At 45.7% G+C, this 19,500-nt stretch overlaps 1 protein-coding gene across 1 annotated transcript in view; it reads right to left on the bottom strand.

Moving 5' to 3' along the window:
- TMC4 (transmembrane channel like 4) overlaps window positions 1-19,500 on the bottom strand; it is a 186,859-nt gene that overhangs the window by 133,812 nt on the left and 33,547 nt on the right. The window contains exons 6-7 of the mRNA XM_018566084.1: window positions 6,255-6,334; window positions 3,893-4,038 (exon numbers count right to left, since the gene is read on the bottom strand). Of these exons, the coding sequence (XP_018421586.1) occupies window positions 3,893-4,038; window positions 6,255-6,334 (226 nt within the window). The remainder of the gene's footprint in view (window positions 1-3,892; window positions 4,039-6,254; window positions 6,335-19,500) is intronic.

Below are 19,500 nucleotides of genomic sequence, written 5' to 3'. Positions count from 1 at the left end.
GTCACCAGCACACCAATTTGGTCATATGACAAAAAACTTCAATGAATGAAGCTTTTGCCATCTTAAAAGGATTGGTGTGCTGGTGACATTTCTACAATTTTGCTTTAAAGCTGGTGATAAGTTGATGAGTGCGTTTGCCATTTGTTTTGCATGTATTCAGTTCTGGTGACATCTGTATTTAGCCCTGGTGAGAAACTGCCCTAAAATCATCAGTCTGTGTTGTTTTAGAAAAAATTTCACATGTCACTTTAAGAAAAAGTATCGGTAATTGGTATCGGCAAGTACCTGGGGGGCAGTACAAGCTTGTATTTGGTCTTAAAAAAGTAGTATTGGGACATCCTTAATAGCAATGCAATGGCTGGAGTGAAGGTCAAGCATACTGATGGCATAGTACAATGACCAAATTGCCACGGATGACCAAAAGGACTGCAGCTTGGGACAACCCCACCACAAATACACATCAGAAACCTTTGTGTTGGAGACACTGTCAGCAGTTGGCAGAGGGGAATGGGAAGATACGGTGCAAAAATGTTGGGCATCCATACCATGAAAAGAGAAGTTTATCGTTTTTTTCCTGAAATGAGCTGAGACAGAAGAAGAGTGCTGAAGCGAGAATACCTTCTCCCTTTCCTCCTCCGACAATTCATAGCCTAGGTCACTTTCCCAGACCTTCATGTAAGGAGTGGGACCCTGATAGACCCCATCTCTCAGGAGACCATGGATAAGAGATAGGGCATGGAGAACTTGCTGGTCCCTTATGCACAGCTGTTCAAAAGCTGACAGCGGTCTATGTAAATTCGTAGCAGGAGTCAATGATTATATAAAATATTGAAGCTGAACAGCCTCATACCATGCTTTCATGTTTGTCTGTGTCTGAGGAGACAGGGGTTGGAGTAATAGAGAGCTACTGGGATGAAGAACATAACAGATCTGTATATTAGGAGAGAGTGACAGAGAAAGAAATCTAGAAGCATGCATGCAAGGAGGGAATGAAGGGATAAAGAATAGACGTGTACGGGGACTCAGTCTGGAGGATAGAAGACCCCGATGTATAATAGAAGATAGGACAGGAGGAACAAGAAAGGGTAAGAATGGAAAGGAGGGACAGGAGCCAAGGAGCAATTCCTAAGAAACATCACCTTCCAGAGTAACCCCAATCTTAGACATGGGAGGGGAAAACCAATCTACGAGTCTAGTAAGAAGCGAGGCCTTGTGTCAGAGAGAGAAGTCCAGGAGCCCCAAACCCCTCCTGTAACTCTTGAAATTGCTGTGTCCAACCTTTCGCCAAACAGTGATTTTCCGTCAAATTAAATCATGCACCATGTTTGTTTTGACGTGGGGTCCGCTGACCATGGTTTGAGCCAGAGTGCTCTTCTTGCTGTCACGGCATAAAGCATTGATCTTGCTGAGCTGCGAATCGCATCAATGGATGCCTCAACTATGAAGTCTGACACCAACTTCAAATAGTGCTGGTATGATCCTTTCTGGCTGCATCTTCTGATTTAAGGCCGACTCTCTGTTCTCCGTCCAAACTCTGATCGCTCTTGAAATTGAGGTAAATGCAACCAACGGCCTACAGGCTGCTGCCGATGTCACTTATGTTTTCTTCAGATCCATGTCAATCCTTAGTTCTAAAACATCTCTGAAAGAAACAGTATCTTCCAGGGGCAGAGTGGTGTTTTGCACTAACCTCATAATAGATGCATTAACCGAGGGGGCTGCCTCGAGCAGACTCGCCTCAGATTACGCTACAGGATATATCTTTGATAATTTATTATGCGGAGTTGGTCATTTGTCCACTGTCTTCCATTCCTCTAGGAATAAATCTTTGATTGCCTCCATGAAAGGAAAGTCCACTGCTTTTTTCTTTAATTGGGGAAAATATTTTCCCTTCTTAGACGGTGTCTCCACTTGTTCATCCCATTGGATAAGCTTGTTTGACAGCTGTCGCAAAGGCTTCCACCAAGGCAAAATCAAAGACAGTAGTAGCATTATCTTCTACCGACTATTCTTCATCTGAACTCTTCGGATCCTACTTGTTAGAGGTAGAGGGTGATCTGGCCGTGGGAGCCGCACTTGACTTACTTTGACACTGTCAATTTTTTAAGCCAGTTCTTTACGACTTGCTTAATTAGGCCGATTACATTCTGCTTCTGTTGTTCAGATTCTCCTGCAGCTTCTACCAGACAGTCGGCACATATTAATGAATTTGCATGCCCAGTAATGGCCCCCCTGGTGGTGCTGTTGTGAGGAACCGTGCTCTTAAAGGCGATTAGATCGGCATCTTTCGCTCCTGGAATGGCATGAAGGAGAGTGGGAGGAGTAGTGGTGTCTATGTGACTGAGTGTCTTCTTGCGTCTTTGTGCGGTTATGAATGTTCTGGGCTGTTAGGAACAAGCCATCGAAATCAGAAAATGCTTTCTTTTTTTTTCTTTCTTACCTGAGTTGGGTATCTTTATTTGGCGGTGACCTGTCCATCTTCTGGATCGGCTGCAAACAACATGATTGAATAACAGGAGTGGTGAGGAGAAACAGGCATGAACAAGTAGCATTGAGGCATAGTCTTATCGTGCTGCAACCACAGACAGGACTCTGTCAGTATTGATCTGTAGAGCAATCCTACCAGCAGCTGTGGCCATTTAAAAACCATGCCCTCTGCAAAAAAACACAACAGATTTTGGGCAATTTCCGATTGTTTCCTACATCTAAAATGGCCTCTAAAGACTTCTGAATGTCACAGCACATGCGCCGTGCCACGTCATCCACTCGCGCATGTGCAGTTGTCTACACCTCATCGGTCCTGCCTACCTACTGGATAAACTTCGTGCCGGCGTTTGGTGCGAAGCACCGGCATACCTGAAATCATGATGCTATCAGCAGCCTGCGTTCCACATTGAGGAGACAGGATGTCCTGGGTAAAGTTGCTCCATGATCGTTGTACACGGAATGTTTACCGCTTCAAAACCACACAGTATTGAGGTAATTATTCTGCTCCAGATCTGGTCTGGACATGGTGTGAACATAGCCTCAAGGGGCCAAAAAGATACCCAGAAAACTGGACCTCCACAACTTATCTGGTGCATTTAGCAGCCTAAGCGTGCGGACTCCTCAGCGTGCAGACTATACCCAGGAGAGCATGAACCTGGATGGCTCGGCTGATATACAGCACCGTAAGGAGTCACGAATCTGGTTCCAAAGGTCTTGAGGACAAAAAAAAGGAATACGTGAGTAAGGGGTGTGGAAAATGTATGGAGTACGTTCCTGAGGGTTGGTTGTGGTTGGGGAACCAACCATATGTATACTGCCATGTAGGTACCAGGAAAACTGACTTATCAGTTAAAATTGCGTCCAACTTTCTCTGCGGACTACAGAACACCTCCACCCTATGTTATAGATTAAAGGAAATAGGGAAGAGCTTAGAAGTCCGAAAACACTGTCTGTACTAGGGCGATAAGGCTGCTCCTGCACAGATACAAAACAGTAAGTGAGCGTTGTTACTCTAGGACAGCAAGTACGTTATTCACGTGATCACCAGGTTCAAATAAAGGGAAAAAAGACAGCTCGCAGGAAGTTACAAGAACACTGCATTTTAGGCAAGATCAACATGTATTTTCTATCCTTGCTAAAAATGTTCTTAGCTTGAAAAGTGGAAAAAATGCAACCACTACATATAAGGACTGACAAACTGCAATATATTACATTTTCTTCTTGGGTGAAGATATGCTTTAAGTTTCGTGAATAAAAAATACAGCAAAATGATAAAATGTACAATTCAGGAATATGTAGAACATTACAAAATTTGCTATTTTGGTAACTTTCACAACCAAATAAATTTTAACTGCAGTACACATCTGTGGATCTTATAATTTTAGTGTATTGTATTTCAACTCACCTGACTACAGTCCACACTAGACTAAGAAGAAAATAGGCCATTGTTGTTACAAGATATGCCAGAGGAATATTATAGGAGAAATCAAGCAGATTGACAGATGTGTTCTTGTAATACCCATAAAACATGTATGTAAACTCCATAAAACCCTACAGGAAAGGCAGATGACAAAAGTTTTAAAAACCTTTTAAGCGATGTAATGTTCAAGACACATAGAAGGTGTTTTATTATAAAAAGCATTGCTTAAGATTAGCAAACACACACATTCTAATACACATTTGGCATATCTAACTAAATGTAACTACATTTATTACATTTACAGTATATGTAAGGCCAATATTTGTTTAGTTTTATGTAGGGAAAGGTTTAAACCAGGGGACTCAAACTCAATTCACTTGGGGGTCACTGGACAAATGTTCTCCCATAGGGGCTGCTGGGCAAATTTAATAAAATGGCACACTTCAAAACAAAATGTAACTATTGTGGTATTGTGTGGCAATCCCACAGTAGAACTGGGTGTTGTAGTCACCCAGGACTCTCAGCCAGAAGCAAGTTCTTGTACTGGGGAAGAGCTGACTTGCAGTTCTTCCCAGGTTTTCTGGATTTGGGATTCTGGAACCGTGAGATTTCAAAGAGAATTGGGAGGGTCCATCGTTTAGTAGTGGCCAGCACCTAATGATTGCACACCTGTGCACAGCCCTTATAAAAAGTGGTGCTGGCTTATGTTCATCCTGCTCTCAGTGTTCCCTGACCTGGTTCGGCTTCTTATCTGCTTTGACATCTGACCTCTGGCTTGGCAACGTTGATATCCTGGACTTTCCTCATTGTTTTTTGCCATTTTGTTTATTCAGGGGCGTCCTGAGGCTGGGTGACACCCGGAGCGGTAACCGAGTGTCACCCCGCCGAGACGTCATCGCGCACGCGCGGCAGTATTCTGATACCTGCTGGCAGCCATCTTGGTGATGGACGCCGGCAGAGAGAGGTATGCCGCAGGGTCCCCTCCTCTCGCCTGATACTGTTGGGCGTTCGGTCCATGACCGAGCGCCCGACTTTTCAGAGGGGGGTGACACAAGTCATTTTGGTGTCACCCCTCCAATGGTGTCACCCGGGTGTGGGCCGCACCCCCTGCACCCCCCTTGTGACGCCACTGTGTTTATCTGGTATTTTCATTAAACTAATTTTATTTTTTAAGATGCACTTTAAGTTTTGGTCTGGTTTCCTGGTTCCCTGACAGCAGAGCCTTGTGCAAGGTCTTCTTATGTGCCCCCCTCCCCTTTAGTAAAAAGCTGCATACACTTTTCAAAGGAACACCTGCAGGGAGACAAAAGTTAGATGATGGCAACCTCCTGCCGATGACATCCCAGGGGATGCTGAGGGCTGCAGATTTCAGAAAATGCTGTACCACAGTGGTGAGAGCATCTTTTTTCAGCAAGATTTATAGTACTCTAGATTCCCCAGATCTTGCCGGAAGAAAGAGAACATCAAGCTCACCTAGGCGTCAGTGGTGGAAGTCGGGGGAAATGTAAGTATACTATGCAATTTTTCTTTCCCCTACTGGTTTTTTATTTATCTTTATGTTGCTTTTCTGCAAGGATGAGGAGGTCCACTTAAAAAGCAGACCTTGCATTTTAGCTGCAAGGTATGCTTTAACTGCTCTATTTAATTTTTTGTAATATAAAATATAAATACAGTGCGGAGAGATCAAAACTGGAGCAGACAAAATCTGGAGCAGCTGTGCATGGCAACCAATCAGCTTTTCTCTTCAGTTTGTTCAGTTAAGATTTGAAAATGAAAGAGAGAAGCTGATTGGTTGTCATGCACAGCTGCTCCAGATTTTGTCTGCTCCAGTTTTGATAAATTCCCCCAATATATCTACAGAACATACATTTTCCTACGCTGTGTGGATTTGACAGTAGTCTGTGCAAGTTTTTGTTGGTGTTTATATGTTAGATCACGCTGTGTAGGTTCTGAAATATTTGTCAGGTTATGGCATCTCTTACAAGTAATACCTCTCTTCTACAATTACACTTTGCAACTGTTTAACTCATTGTCAGTAACAAATTGAAACCAAAAATATTTTTTTTTAAATCTATAAGCAAGAATAGGACTACCTAATAAAAGCTACAACAATTGTACATCAAGGGCTTTGGCTGTTGGAATTTCCAAAAAATATAGTAAGGATATTACCAGCATCTATCCTAAATGGAAATGCATGTTTTGGATATTGAAACAAATTTAATCCCATTTATTCGTGTATGTTAATTATATAGTGATTTCTAGTAGAAAATGGTAAAAGGTGACCTGGACCACCTATTGTGCTGTAAAGACAAACATTCATTCATTAGAAGATTAATTAAATGCTTACCGTTCCCATCAGAATGTCCATGATGAATATGTAAAACCTTTCTAGTCCTTGAGGATAGGAGCTATACTCGAAACAGACATCTAAAGAAAAAAAAAAAACAATTACTGATTGATCTTGTATACTTGTTGAGTAAAACCTGCACCACTGTCCATCACAAACTTACCTTATCTCACATATCCTAGATGCAGACTTGTTTTTACTTAAATATGGACAAATGTGAAAGATGCAAATTCATTCTGTTCTATATTCATTAATACATCATGTAATTGTAATGGTTAGAAGTGCTGACCTGTTATCAACCTCTTGTGGTAGCTGTTTAGCAATCTTCAGACTGAGGGAAGAAGAAGCAGAAACAAGTTGTGCTGTAGTGCTATGAACATGCTGATAGGAGTCAAAGTGACAGAGAGATATGCTCATCATCAATACTGCTTCTCTTCTCACTTTCCAGTCACAGACTGGGGGTAGGCAGAAGACCTGTGAGTGTTGCTTAACTGCTTCAAGCACTACAGTTGCAGATCGCACTGGACCAGAATGCAGGCTGCTGTGCCATTGACTTCAATGCACCGCCATGCCCCCTCCCGCCCCTGAACACAGGGAGCCAGCCGGGTTTTGCTCCAGTGCATTCCAAAGGCCTAATGCCCTGGAATGCGGACTTTGTGGTGAGAACTGGCCCTAAGCCCAGAGAACCTATGTCCAGAGTCAATTGCGTTCCAGAGTCCAGTGCGTTCCTATGTCCAGAGTCCAGTGCGTTCCTATGTCCAGAGTCTAGTGCATTCCTATGTCAAGAGTCCAGTGCGTTCCTATGTCAAGAGTCCAGTGCGTTCCTATGTCCAGAGTCCAGTGCGTTCCTATGTCCAGAGTCCAGTGCGTTCCTATGTCCAGAGTCCAGTGTGTTCATACGTCCAGTGCATTCCAGAGTCCAGAGTCTGTCCTGGAGGGCAGGCTCATAAAGATAACCTGTCACCACCGAATGCTATTACACAGGGGTTTGTCATCCCCTGTGTGATAGCAATAAAGTTAAGTGAAAAAAGCAAAAAATTATATAAGAAATTAAAATGAAAAAAACTTAAAAAAACTGAAAAAAAGTTTTAAAAAAACGAAAACGTTTTTATTAATAATAATCCGCAGAGCCCAACTTGAGACCCCACCAGATCACCTGAGCCCCCACAGGCCACCTGAGACCCCCCAAGCCCGCTTGAATCTCCACACATCCCATCTGAGAATCCACCAGGCCACCTGAGACCCCCACAGGCCACCTGAGACCTCCACAGCCCACTTGAGACCTCCAAAGCCCACCTGAGACTCCCCACAGCCTGTGATGATTTCCCTCGGGGCCGGGCCTCCTCGGTCCTGCTGGCTTGTGTGGCGGCTGCTCCGCGTTCCACTGTGGAGCGCAGACGCTGATCGACTTCCGAATTGTGACGAGCGGCCTGCGTTCCACGCTGTAACGCGGAAGTCACATGTTCCGGCCGGCGTCTCCTCCCACCTCCTGGGGCTATTTAAAGCCCCAGCTCTGTCAGCATGGCGTTCAACAATTGCCTCTGAACGCCTGCTGACATATTGAACCCTGAAGAAAAGACAGAGTCTCCTCACTCTCTAAGGATCATCCTCCGGTGGGACCCACACCCTGCACCTTCGCTGCTCTGCCGACCTTCAAACAGCAAGTATAGCTCCGCTGGGAGCCTGTTACAAACTGTCAGCTACTTTGATGAATTCACTGCTGTGCTACTGCTGTTACTGATACCATTGTGGGGAGATTCTACAGTTGTTCGTTCAGGAGGTCTGCCTAAACCATATTGCTTTACCTAGAAGATTACCTACCGTTTAACCCGATACTACACCGTTGCCTGGGCTATGAGGGAATAGCCCATCTATTATTACACGTTTAACATTGGCTGTGATGCAAGAGTCTCAAACTCCCCCTTGAGACTGGGAGTGACGCCTGAGACTCACGACTGAGAAGCCATTACCTCCATACACGCCCTCACTCCCTCTCCGCAGTTGCGCTCCAGTGCGACCCACTACAGTAGACGTTACACAGCCACCCTGAGACTCTTCACAACCCTCCTGAGACTCTTCACAACCATCCTGAGACTCTACACAGCCATCCTGAGACTCTACACAGCCATCCTGAGACTACACAGCCACCCTGAGACTCTGTACAGCTATCCTGAGACACCGCACAGCCCACCTGGGACCCCATACAGCATCCCTGAGACTTAGCACAGCGGTCCTGAGACTCCACACAGCCCTCCTGAGACCCTGGAGACATCAGGCCACCACCCGGGAGCAACACAGAGTATGTAGCTTAATATTATTCTGCATTGCTGTATAATGTATTGCTGGAATTTGTAGTCCTCTATAGCTGGTGGTATTCTGTATTGCTGTATAATGTATTACTATGTGGTGGGCCTCCATGGTGGATCAGTGGCTTTAGACCCGCCTCTGCGCTCTCTTCTTTTGGTGCGGCAGCACCCCTCCCGATCCACCATGGAGTGTAGGCTTGAGCTCAATCAAGTCTCTCCTCCATCACAGATTAGAAGGGGCACCGCCGGGAAAATAGAAGCAAGCCCAGAAGTGGCTCCTAAATTAACAAAGCAGCACTGGAGCGCTAATGAAAGAATTACCCCCGGGTGCCTCATGACCTTGCTACGCCTCTGTGTCGTGGTCCCATAATTGCATAAAACATATCTAAGTTACCCAGGCCAGCAGAGTGTATAATAATGATATGTAATGACTGCATGGACGCTCACAATCACAATCTGTGTCCAGGTGTAAACTTTCACTCCCCCTCCCCCCAAGGGAGAAGCGGGTGGTAAAGTCCAGGCAGTGATGAAATGCCTTCTGTCTGTGAGGTGGGTGGGAGGAGCTGCGGAGTGTAATGTAAGAAATGGCTGGAAATGGGGGGATGCGGCCTCATAGGGTGATGTGAGGACTAGTGATGGGCTCGGGCGTGTTTGCAGCTCCATGCGCCGAGCCTTCTGGAACAGGGCCTCCATGGAGAACGCACCCCCCTCAGTCTCAGACATTCTTTTGGCTGATGGTACTATCACGTACCTGAGGCTGAGACTGGAAGATGGGGAGGCGTCCCTTGCGATTCGTGTCCTGCGACCCCTGGAGTTGGGAACAGAAGGGTGCAGGGCAACGAGGAGCACGAGTGCCGTAGGCTGGAAACACCCACTGCGTGGAGACAACAGTGAAGAGAAGTCAGGAAGCCAAGGTCAAATCCGGTCGGGCAGGCGAGGTACAAAATCGTAAGGCAAACTCAATATCCAGGAAACAAGCCGAGGTCAGGGGCTGGCACCAAGCAGAGAATAGTCCAGAGCAATCCGAGTCAAGGCAGGATAAAGAGACAGATACAGAACACAGGCACAACACTAAGCTAACAAGACCATCAGCAATGCCAGAGAGGCTGACTCCTCCTTTTATAGTCCCAAGGCTCACAGACAGCTACCTCACTTCCTGTGCGTTTTCCCGCACACCTTGCCGCGATTCTCGCGCATGCGCAGTTTGCCGCGATTCTCGCGCATGCGCAGTTTGCCGCGATTCTCGTGGTTTGCAATCGTGCCTTTACAGCCCCCCAGATTTGACCGTTGTATCTTATGTGCCCCCCCTACATATTGTTCCTAGAGTCGCCACTGTGCGGCCTCCATCAGCTTCAGTTCCAATCCAAGGTGCTAGTAATTCCCAAATAATAATGATAGCAACAGCGAGGAGATGGCTGACTAACTGTGTGTGGGTGCACTGTGCAGCTACAACTATCTATATCTTACAACAAGGTGGACTTGTTAAATGGAGTGCTCACTTATTCATACACTGTGACAAGAGGGCATATTAAAGGCTATTTTAGTTTGATTTGGGTGGACAGTGGGAGGCAGTAATTTGCTGTAAAGCATTTGTACCCTGTTGTGCTTCAGAACTATGCAGAATCTGTCAGCTTTGTTTTAAAAAAGCCACCATTGCTTCACTTTACTTAGCATCATTGTTCTTAAATAAACCTGCACGATTTGTATACAGAAATGCTGGTTAATACATGAAGGGCTTATGTAAATAGATGAATTGATGATTTTTTTCATGTCATGAAGCACACATAAAATGCAGGTCACCAGATGCCCATTTACTTTAATGACAGTCCTTGGGGTGTATATGACCTGTTTTGTGTTGCTTTCTTTGGACCCAGCCGCTTCTATTGGGATGTGTTTGCATTGCAAGCTAAGCATATCAAGCCTAGCCTTTCATGGAGTTTTGCATTGGAACACATGCATTTGAGCAGTGCTGCATTGAAATGCAAAGGGCAGTGATTGACAACAATACCCCTGTGGTTAGCAAGCAAAAACGTCCAGCATTATTGTCACATGTCCAGTGATTTTATAATAATTTTTATAGGCTCTGTAATTGCGCGAGGCACATCTAGACTACATCCTACAGGCTTGCCTACATGACCCCTGTATACGCAATAAAGAGCCAGTAAACGTACCTTTGTACAGAAGCTGAGATTGATAGATTGATTGTATTTTATTCATTATTCTATGTTAGCAGCCAGGCGTGCCTGCAGTACCGGTTATTCTTTCAAATGACAATAGAACTCATACAACACTGTACCCAAATCAAATATCATTTTTTTACACAAATAGAGCTTTCGTTTGGTGGTATTTGATCGCACCCTGCTGGGACAAATGCCTAGAATCACTCAATAGCACAGGACATCAAATCCACGTTATTGGCAGCAATTTCACAACTGAAAGCCGATATCCACTCCATAGCAGGCCGCCTCCAAACGGTCAAGGAAGACTCTTCCCGCCAATCTTCAGCCATCCGCTGTCTCCAACAATCGACCTCCCCACACAACACTCATTTACTGGAAATGCACAGGCATTTGGAAGACCTCGATAATAGAGGCCGCAGACGTAACATAAGAGTGAGAGGTATCCCCGAGACAGTTGAAGCGACACAGCTTGAATCTGCATTGCTCCACATTTTTAATGACCTACTGGATCGCCCACCTGAATCGCCGATCCAGATGGAGCGCTACCACCGTGCTCTAAGACCTAAAGGAGGTGACACAGATCCACACCGGATCTCACCACACCGGATTTCAGGATCTCTCGCACATTACCCTACAGCACAGGAGAGCACTTCGACCTCTGCTACAGAGTCTGCGTTCCCGCAACATATCTTACAGGTGGCGGTTCCCGTTTGGCCTGGCGGCCATCTTCTTGGGCCGAACTCACCTCCTACTAACGGTCCCTGCGGACTTGCAACGATTTTGCGACAAGCTTCATATCCCATTTGTGAACCTGCCTGAATGGTATGAAGCATTCCGGATCACCGATCCACAACATCAGGTCTCCCATCCACGTTCGCCTGATCAGCGCTTACCCCGCACCCAGGGCGCTCTGGAGGGATCTCCACACCGCCCTGAATTGTGTCGCACAAGGCTTGGGATACCATAGTTCGGCCTTTAGCTTTTATTGTTGCTATAGGACAAGTGTCCCGGCTACCTGTCCCCGCCAAGCTAGCAGTTGAGCTGAGACCTCCATACAACCTTACGGAAGCTGAAAATCCTGGGGGTGCTACCCCCCTTCCCCCTCGCTCGACTCCCTTTCTCCCCCCGTATCATTAATCCTCTGGCTCGCCTCTCCTGTCTCCCCAATGCCCCCATTTTTTTAATAGGAATATGGCGGCAATCACATGCACGGCAGAACGACTGGCTCTGGGGGAGATAGGTCCGGAAGCCACCGAAATTTCCTTTTATATGTTATGTACGATATATCCTACACTGAAATTGAATGTCAATGCCTAATGTTTAGCATTTTTGTTGTATACGTGTTAGAGTGGGGTCGGTGAGGCTGCCCGGACTCCAAACGTTATCAGTTGACATAGATGTCAACTCCTTCCATCATAGAGCCCCGCTCAGCGATTAACAAGCCCGGGCAGCATCACCGATGCTAATTCTACCCACCATATTTTGTTAACAATACCCCACTCCTGGAAATGGAATACCCTCTACAGGCTTCTTTATTGTGTACCAGTTTGACGACTCAAATTAGGTCTACCATGCCTATCATCCCCTCCTCCTGCTCCTTCCCCCCCCCCTTGTCCCTCCCTACCCTCTCCCTACCATCCCTTTACCCCCGTTCTAGGACGGGGGTAAAGGCATAGGAGTATACCCCTTGATCTTCCTACTCAGTCACACCCCCACACGACCACTCCTACAGAGCGAGCTGGCCGACACAACCCAATGCTATACCTTTTAAGGGATAGGGCCTAGTTTCCTTATCCTTCGGGTTGCCGTTTTACTTCGTGAAGTAATATAATCTATCTCCCCCTTAGTGGTCAATAGACCTTTCCCACCATTCCCTAATTCTTCTGATCCTCTTTTTCTCCTTATCTCACCCTTTCCTTATTTCTCATTCTCCCTTCTATTAACTTTCCCCTCCTTACACTCACTCTCTGCTTCCACCCGTCCGCCTCCCTCTCTTCTTTCCTCTACCTCTCTCAAACCTCTCCCCTCCTTGCCACTCTTCTCTGACTCTACTCATCTTCGCCACTCCGCCCACTTAATATCCTAGAGCTCCCATGGAGCCGACATCCATTAACCTTCCTATCGCTCCCCTTACCTGTAAGCTTTTATCTATCAACGCCAAAGGTCTGAATGTCCTGGAAAAAAGATCTCAATTTCTCAGAGCTTTCTCCCACCACAAAGCACAGGTAATCCTGTTATAGGAAATGCACTTTTGAAGTGACGCAATACCAACTTTTCGCTCCCGACAATACCCAGTGGTGTTTCACGCCACCAATCCAACCTCCAAAACCAAAAGGTGTCTCAATTGTATTCTCCTCCCGGGCCAACTTTCAACTCATAGACCAACTATCTGACCATGACGGCAGATACCTAATGCTTAAAGGCACACTAAATAACACCCCAGTGACTATAATCAACATATACTGCCCAAACAAAAGGCAAGTCCACTTCTTCCAAGAGGCTTGCTCCCGAATCCGAGATTTTGCGGAAGGACTTCTCATCCTAGGGGGCGACTTCAACGTTCCCTTAAATCCTCTCCTTGATACATCATTGGGTAGCTCAGCGTTACCTTTCCGATGCCTGAGACTGATCAAAAAGCTTCTGACATCTCTGAATCTGCATGACACATGGCAATTCCTCCACCCCACGGTGAAAGATTTCACCTTTTTCTCCCATCCGCACTTGAGGTACTCCAGATTAGATTTATTGTTCCTCTCCCAGAGAGACCTGCCTAACCTAGCGGGAGCCACAATTGAGCCTATGGTCCTTTCGGACCATCCACTCTAGATTATGGAAACTGAACCCCTCGGTCTTAGGGGAAGCAATCTATGTCTCCCAGATCCAACACAAGCTCACCGCATATTTCTTCCTCAATTCAGACACATGCTCGACTCCGTTGATGCTATGGGAAGCGCACAAGAGTGTCATCAGAGGGGAACTTATTCGGGTGCAAGCCCATATCCATCGGCAACATAAATCCCAGTGCTCCTCTCTGCTGGCACGCATTGCCACTTTGGAGGAGGTACACAAAAGATCCCTAGCTCTATCTCACTTAACAGAACTGACCCAGACCCGTAATGATCTCCTTCATCTCCTGCTGGAGGGTACACGAAAGGTTTTCCTGGCCCGCAGCAAAATTTACTATGAGCATGGCAATAAATCGGATAAATTCCTGGCACGGGCCCTAAAAAAACAGACGGCCTCTCACACAATATCCCACATCATAGGGGGAGACGGGACTAAATACCTAGACACGCCAAACATAGCATCCCAATTTCGAGATTTTTATAAACATCGCTATAGTCTAGCTCCTCCTAATCCCTCGGTGCCCTCCCAAGAGGCTTGTTTACACGATATCTAGACTTTCCTAGCCCAACATAGCTCCCCTCCTCTGTCTGAAGGACAGGTAGCGGACTTAGAAACCCCGATAACATTACAAGAAGTGCTAACTGCCATCTCACAACTCAAATCTGGGAAAAGCCCTGGGCCGGATGGATTTACATCCCTATACTACAAAACCTTCCCTGAAACGTTAGCCCCACACTTTCTAGTGGCTTTTGATTCCTACTCAAACCAACCCCTTGACTCCCCTCACCTCCTGGAAGCACATGTCACGGTCATACCGTAGCCTGGTAAAGATACCTCCCTGTGCGCTAACTACCGCCCTATCTCGTTGCTCAATGTTGACGTAAAGTTACACGCCAAAATAGTCGCTAACCGTCTCTTACCTCTCCTCCCTGGCCTAATTGATGGTGACCAGGGGGGATTCATTCTGGGGAGGGAGGCCAGAGACAACACCACAAAAGCCATAGTCCTCCATCATTGGCTCGGGAGGGGGGGACAAGCGGGATTTCTCCTGTCCACTAATGCGGAGAAGGCGTTCGACAGAGTGGCATGGGACTACTTGTTTGCTTCTCTCCGTTGCTTGGGTATTGGCTCACGCATGATACATTGGATTGCCCTACTATACCATAATCCGATTGCTAGGATCCGAGTGAACGGCTCTCTGTCGGACGCCTTCCCCATATGCAACGGAATGCGACAGGGGTGCCCGCTGTCTCCCCTGCTTTTCGTGCTGACATTGGAGCCCTTCCTCCGAAGAATAAGAGCTGACCCTAACATACATGGCTTTCCTACTCCAGGCAAGGAGTCCAAAGTGGAAGCCTTTGCGGACGACCTACTTTTTTTTTTGACCCAACCTAGAGTGTCCCTCCCAAACCTTCTCCAGGCATTTCAAGAATTTGCGTCCCTTTCATCATTCAAAATCAATCTATCCAAATCCTCGGCCCTTAACATTTCCCTCCCAGGAGAGTTAGTCAGATTCTGCCAATCCCACTTTCCCTTCAGCTGGGAGGACACAGCTATTACATACCTAGGTATTAAAATCCCCGGTAATCTACACAATCTATACTCCCTCAATTACGTTTCCCACCTCTCCCAGCTGCGTATAGATCTTAAAGAATGGAACAAAACACTATACTCATGGTTCGGCAGAGTAGCTATCCTAAAAATGACAGCCCTTCCTCGACTTTTATATTTGTTCCAAACTGTACCTATCCGCCTCCCCAAGGCCTTTTTCTCCTCAGTGAACGCAATGTTTCGGTCCTTCCTTTGGAACAACGGTTCCCCACGAATTAGCTTCCAAACCCTCACTCGCCCCAAACACTCAGGAGGAATTGGCTTTCCTCATATACTACATTACCATAGGGCCTGCCACCTAACCCGTATAATAGACTGGTCCGTTCATGCCCCAAGCAAAGACTGGGTTCGCATAGAACAACTTCTGACAGATATACCAATCAGCTCTTGGCCCTGGTTACATCGAACCCATCTCCCGACCCAGGTTCTAAATCACCCAAGGGTAGGAGCTTTGCTGCATATCTTGGCCACCGTGAATACCAGAACTTCTCTCTCCTCTGTTAGTCCCCTTACACCGGTTCGCATGAACTCAGCCTCTCCCCCCGGTCTTCACTTGTCCTTTCTGCGCCAATGGTCACCCGATGCCTCCCCTAATGCTCATATGTTTTTTTCATCCTCAGGGGGAATTCCGTACCCTCACAGACCTAAACACCAAAAACCCACCCTCATCCATTTCATTGTGGTCCTATCTACAAATTCGACACTTCCTCAACTCCAGCGCCACTAGAGGCCTCTTTTCACTTTCCCTGAGCCCATTCGAGAAGCTTTGCATCTCTTCCCAGAGGGTGACCCATACAATATCAGAGATGTACTCCATCTTGAATGACCCCTCTACTCTCACCCAGACGCCCTCCACAAAATTGTGGTAACGAGATTTGTCCATCACACTCTCCACACAGCAATGGGAACGCATGGACGCGTTGTTGCTGAAGGGATCCCTAAACTTTCAAATTCAGGAGACCAACTACAAAATTTGTGCACGATGGTACAAAACCCCCAGTCCTACTTCACCGTATCTACCCAGACACCACTGATACCTGCTGGCGCTGCAACCAAGAGGTGGGTACACTCCTCCATATTTGGTGGTCATGCCCACTGATATCACCATTTTGGACAGAGGTTCACGCCATATTGCGAAATATCACGGGTGTCTTGCTCGAATTCTCCCCTGCATGTCTCCTATTGTTCCACTTTGATGACACTCTCCACATTTCAAAACATTCCCTACCAATTCATCTGCTCAATGCGGCAAAGACAGTGATTCCTAGGCGTTGAAAATCACCGGACCCTCCGACTGTCACAGAGTGGCTATCTAGAGTGGATGTGGAGTCAAAGATGGAGGAACTTATCTACTCTAGCAGAGACGATATGCCCAAATACCTCAAAACATGGACGGTGTGGCATCTATTCAGAGACTCAGACGCACATGATGCGCTTTGACGGTGTTGATGATGACTTCTTGAATGTTCCATTAATCTACCCATTTATGACTTATAATATTCAATGTACAATGTTCCACCTAGCGATTGTAAACACCGCTACTCCAGATGACCTAGCTTCCTTTATCCCTGTCTTCCTTTAGGTATTCCAATACTGTTACCCCCCCGCCCCCTATTGTGTTGGCAGCCCAGTAGCTCCATTGCATATTGGGCTAGGTTCTGGCCAGTGATCCATTCTCAAGAACCAGTAAGCCAGTGGATAATCAGTTGGAAAGCTCTCCATGTCTGCTCTTGCCCCTAGGTAATCCTGCACCATATAATGCAGATGCTGCCGATGGGTGACTGAAGCTAACAGGCCTGGGCGTTGATAACTGAAAACATTTCTAAAGGCATCAGTCAGACGGCCCCCTTCTCCACTGTTCTTCCTTTGACCAGCCGAAGCCTCAGAAGCACCTCTTTCATGACATGGTAACTTACCAGTGTAGTAAAAAAAATAAGGTCTGAACATGTAGGCCCCTTAAAAGATAACTTAGAGTTGGTAACTGGGGACAAAGAGAAGGCAAATCTATTAAATACTTTCTTCAGCTCAGTGCACACCAAGGAAAAGGATGTAACTCAAGTCCATAATGGGGATAGCAGTGCCATAGCCTCTAATGAACCACAATGACTGACTATTGATATGGTCCAGAAACAGTTAGACAAAATTAAGGTGAACAAAGCACCTGGACCGGATGGCTTAGACCCACATGTCCCAAAGAATTGAGCTGTATTATTTCAAAGCCACTGTATTTAATTTTTAGAGACTCTCTAATGACTGGCTTGGTACTGATGGATTGGTGCAAGGCCAATGTGGTGCCTATATTTAAGAAAGGATCAAAGTCTTTACCAAGTAATTACAGACCTGTAAGTTTAACTTCAATAGTTGGGAAGATACTTGAAAGTTTGATAAAGGATCACACACACTTTGTTTTGCTGGAAAAAAATATCATAAGCGATAGTCAGCACGGATTCACAAAAGACAGAAGTTGTCAAACATATCTACTTTCTTTTTATGAGGAGGTTGGACAGAAGAATGGCTGTGGATATAGTATACTTGGACTTTGCAAAAGCGTTTGACACAGTTCCCCACATGCAGCTCATGTATAAGTTAAGGTCAGTAGGTGTAGAGCATTCCATCTGTAATTGGATAGAAAACTGGCTTAAAGACCGTATTCAGAGAGTGGTGATCAATGATTCATACTCTAAATGGTCTGAGGTTGTTAGTGGTATCCCCCCAGGTCCAGTGTTGGGCCCCTTACTGTTTAATCTATTTATAAATGACAGGCGTTTGGGATTAAAAGTACTATTTCTGTATTTGCAGATGACACCAAGTTATGCAGTGGAATACAGTCCTTACAGGATGTCTCCAACCTACTGAATGCACTGTGCGATTGGGCATCTATTTGGCAAATGAGGTTTAAGGTTGATAAATGTAAAGTTATGCACTTGGGGACTAAAAACATGCATGCGTCATACACTCTAGGGGGAGTACGTTTGGGGGAGTCAATGATTGAGAAAGATCTGGGTCTACTAGTAGACCATAGGCGCAATAGCATGCAATGTAAAATCGCAGTTTCTAAAGCAAGCAAAATACTTTCTTGTATTAAAAGGGATACAGACTCCAGAGATAGAGACATAATCCTGCCCCTGTACAAAGCATTAGTAAGATCTCTAAACTCAAAAGAGGCATGGAGGAGCTCAGCTATGGGGAAAGATTAAGAGGCAGGGGACATGATCACATAAATGGTCCATATAGTGAGCTTGGTGCCAAATTATTCAATTTAAGGTCACTGCAAAGGACAAGGGGGCACTCTTTTGCGTCTGGAGGAAAAGAGTTTAAACTTTGCATATGAAAAGGGTTCTTCGCAGTTAGAGCTGTGAAAATGTGGAATATACTCTCTCAGAAACTAGTTCTAGCTAGCTCAATTAACTGTTTAAAAGAATATCTTGATATATTCCTAAATGCACAGACTATTACTGGATATTGAGGTCTTATATGTATATTAAGCACCAGAGATTTTTGATCCAGAGAAATATCTGATTGCCTTATGGGATCAGGAAGGAATTTTTCCCCCTTTTGGAGCAAATTGAACCATGCTTTATAGAGGGGGTTGTCTCCTCTGGATCAACAGTGGGTAACTGTGGGCATAGCGTTTAGGCTTTTTTTTTTTTTATAGGTTGAACTCGGTGGACTTTTTTTTAACCTGACAAACTATGTAACTATGTAAGGTCCCATTTCCCTTACTGTTAACCCATGTATATAAGTATAAATAATGTGTTCATGTGTGTGGCTCATTATAACTTAACAGTTAAGGGCCCTTCTTCATCAGATGCTGTGCATCTGTTGTGCGGTGCCCCAGCACAGTGCCGAAGCGCTGATCCCAGCGCATTGCAATGTGTTCTTTTTTTTGTCAGAACTTTATTGAAATGTCACAAGTGACATTTCATTCAGTTCTATGAGCACAGCGGGGTGCGAGGCAGCTGTACTGCTTCGCATCCCACTGCATTGAAAAAAGAAAGGCATGCCTTACTTTTTGTTCGTGCACACCACCACGTTCCTACCAAAACGCGGTGTTGTGAAAGGGCACCATCCATGACAAGGGAAATTGCCTTGTCTTGTGTTGGTTGGAAACAACGGCCAGCGCAGCTCCAACAAAGATGGTCTGAAAAAAGGTTCAGATGATGCATTAGAAGCTGTTCCTGTTCTTATAAATGAGAACTGGTCTGTAAGTAAGCTGTAGTAGTGGTCAAGGACATAAGGATGTGTGGGTTTTGGGTACACAGCTGGCTTAAAAAATAATGTAGGTAAAAAGTTAATTGGTTA

The sequence above is a fragment of the Nanorana parkeri genome, unplaced genomic scaffold, assembly GCF_000935625.1.
Source record: "Nanorana parkeri isolate BGI_ZX_2015 unplaced genomic scaffold, ASM93562v1 scaffold915, whole genome shotgun sequence".
NCBI classification, from domain to species: domain Eukaryota; kingdom Metazoa; phylum Chordata; class Amphibia; order Anura; family Dicroglossidae; genus Nanorana; species Nanorana parkeri.
The sequence above is the reverse complement of the archived record's forward strand: the minus strand, read 5'-3'. Positions and strand labels throughout refer to the sequence as shown.